Here is a 1,442-nt window from a genome sequence, read left to right as displayed (position 1 = left end):
GTGGAGGGTGCAGGGTTGGGGCATGGAGAAGGTGCAGGGGGGTGCAGAAGTGGCGTGGAGGGTGGAGGGTGCAGGGTTGGGGCATGGAGAAGGTGCAGGGGGGTGCCGAGGTGCAGGAAGGGTGTGGGGTGCAGGGATGGGTGTAAGGGGGTGCAGAAGAGATGCAGGGGGAGGCTTTGGGTTCATAGAATGGGACTTAGGGTGCAGGGAGGGGGTTCAGAGAGCAGGGAGGAGTTTTGGGTTCATCAAGAGGGTTTTAGGTTCATGGAAAGGTTCCAGGTGCAGGGCAGAGTTTTGGGTGCAAGGAGGAGGTTTTGGGTACAGGGAGGGAGTTTTGGGTGCAGGGAGGGGTTTTAGGGTGCAAGGAGGAGGTTTTGGGTCCATAGAGAGGGGCTGGGGTTCCTGGAGGAAGTTTAGGGTTCAGTGGCAGGGGTTTTGAATGCAGGGAGGGGTTTGAGGTGCAGGGAGGGGGCTTAGAGAGCAGGGATGAAGTTTTGGGTTCATGCAGGGGGGTTGGGGTTCATGGAGGGGGATTTGGGTTCGTGGACATGGTTCAGGGTGAAGGGAGGGGTTTCAGGATGCAGTGAAGGGGTTTTAGGTACAGTGAAGAGGTTTTGGGTTCATAGAGGGGCTTTGGGTGCAGGGAGGAGGTTTTGAGTGCAGGGAGGGGGGTTGGGGTGCAGGGAGGGGTTCGAGGTGCAGGGAGGGGGTTCAGAGAGCGAGGAGGAGTTTTTGGGTTCATGGAAGGGAGTGTGGGTTCGTGGAGAGGGATTAGGGTGCAAGGAGGGGTTTCGGGGTGCAGGGGGGCTGCCGGAGGGGTCCCCGCCGCCCCCGACCCGCCGGTCCCCGGCAGGAAATCGCGCACGTACCAGGTGGTGGTGGGCGAGTACGACATGAGCGCGGAGGAGGGGTCCGAGCAGACCATCCCCGTCAACTCCGACGACATCTTCGTGCACCCCAAGTGGCTCAGCTTCTGCGCGGCCTGCGGGTGAGCACCGGCCCCTGGGAGGGGGGGGGCTGGGGACACCGTGACCCCCCGGTGACCCCGCGGTGACCTCCCGGTGACCTCCCCCCCGTGTCCCCGCGCAGCAACGACATCGCGCTGCTGAAGCTGCAGCGCCCGGCCGCGCTCTCGGCGGAGGTGCAGCTGGGGCGGCTCCCGCCCGCCGGCTCCGTCCTGCCCGACGGGTACCCCTGTGTCATCAGCGGCTGGGGCAGGACCAGCAGTGAGCACGGGGGGACGGGGAGATGGCTGGGTGCTGGGGAGATGGCTGGGGAGGAGGGGGAAGGGGTGGGGAGATGGTTGGATGGTGGAGAGATGGCTGGGGAGGAGGGGGGAGGGAGGGGGAGATGGTCGGATGGTGGGGAGATGGTTGGGGAGGAGGGGGGAGGGAGGGGGAGATGGTTGGGTGCTGGGGAGATGGCTGGGGAGGTGGGTGGAA

General features: G+C 64.7%; 1 protein-coding gene across 1 annotated transcript in view; it reads left to right on the top strand.

Annotated features, from left to right (window-relative positions):
* Window positions 1-853: 853 nt before the first annotated feature.
* The window catches only part of LOC108510170 (proproteinase E-like), a gene marked incomplete at its 5' end in the record, with an annotated part of 3,409 nt that continues 2,820 nt past the window's right edge, over window positions 854-1,442 (top strand). Inside the window, 2 exons of the mRNA XM_017839856.1 lie at window positions 854-988; window positions 1,090-1,226. Of these exons, the coding sequence (XP_017695345.1) occupies window positions 854-988; window positions 1,090-1,226 (272 nt within the window). The remainder of the gene's footprint in view (window positions 989-1,089; window positions 1,227-1,442) is intronic.

The sequence above is a fragment of the Lepidothrix coronata genome, unplaced genomic scaffold (assembly GCF_001604755.1).
Source record: "Lepidothrix coronata isolate B3197 unplaced genomic scaffold, Lepidothrix_coronata-1.0 Scaffold517, whole genome shotgun sequence".
NCBI classification, from domain to species: Eukaryota; Metazoa; Chordata; class Aves; order Passeriformes; family Pipridae; genus Lepidothrix; species Lepidothrix coronata.
This window is presented reverse-complemented; position numbering and strand designations above follow the sequence as displayed.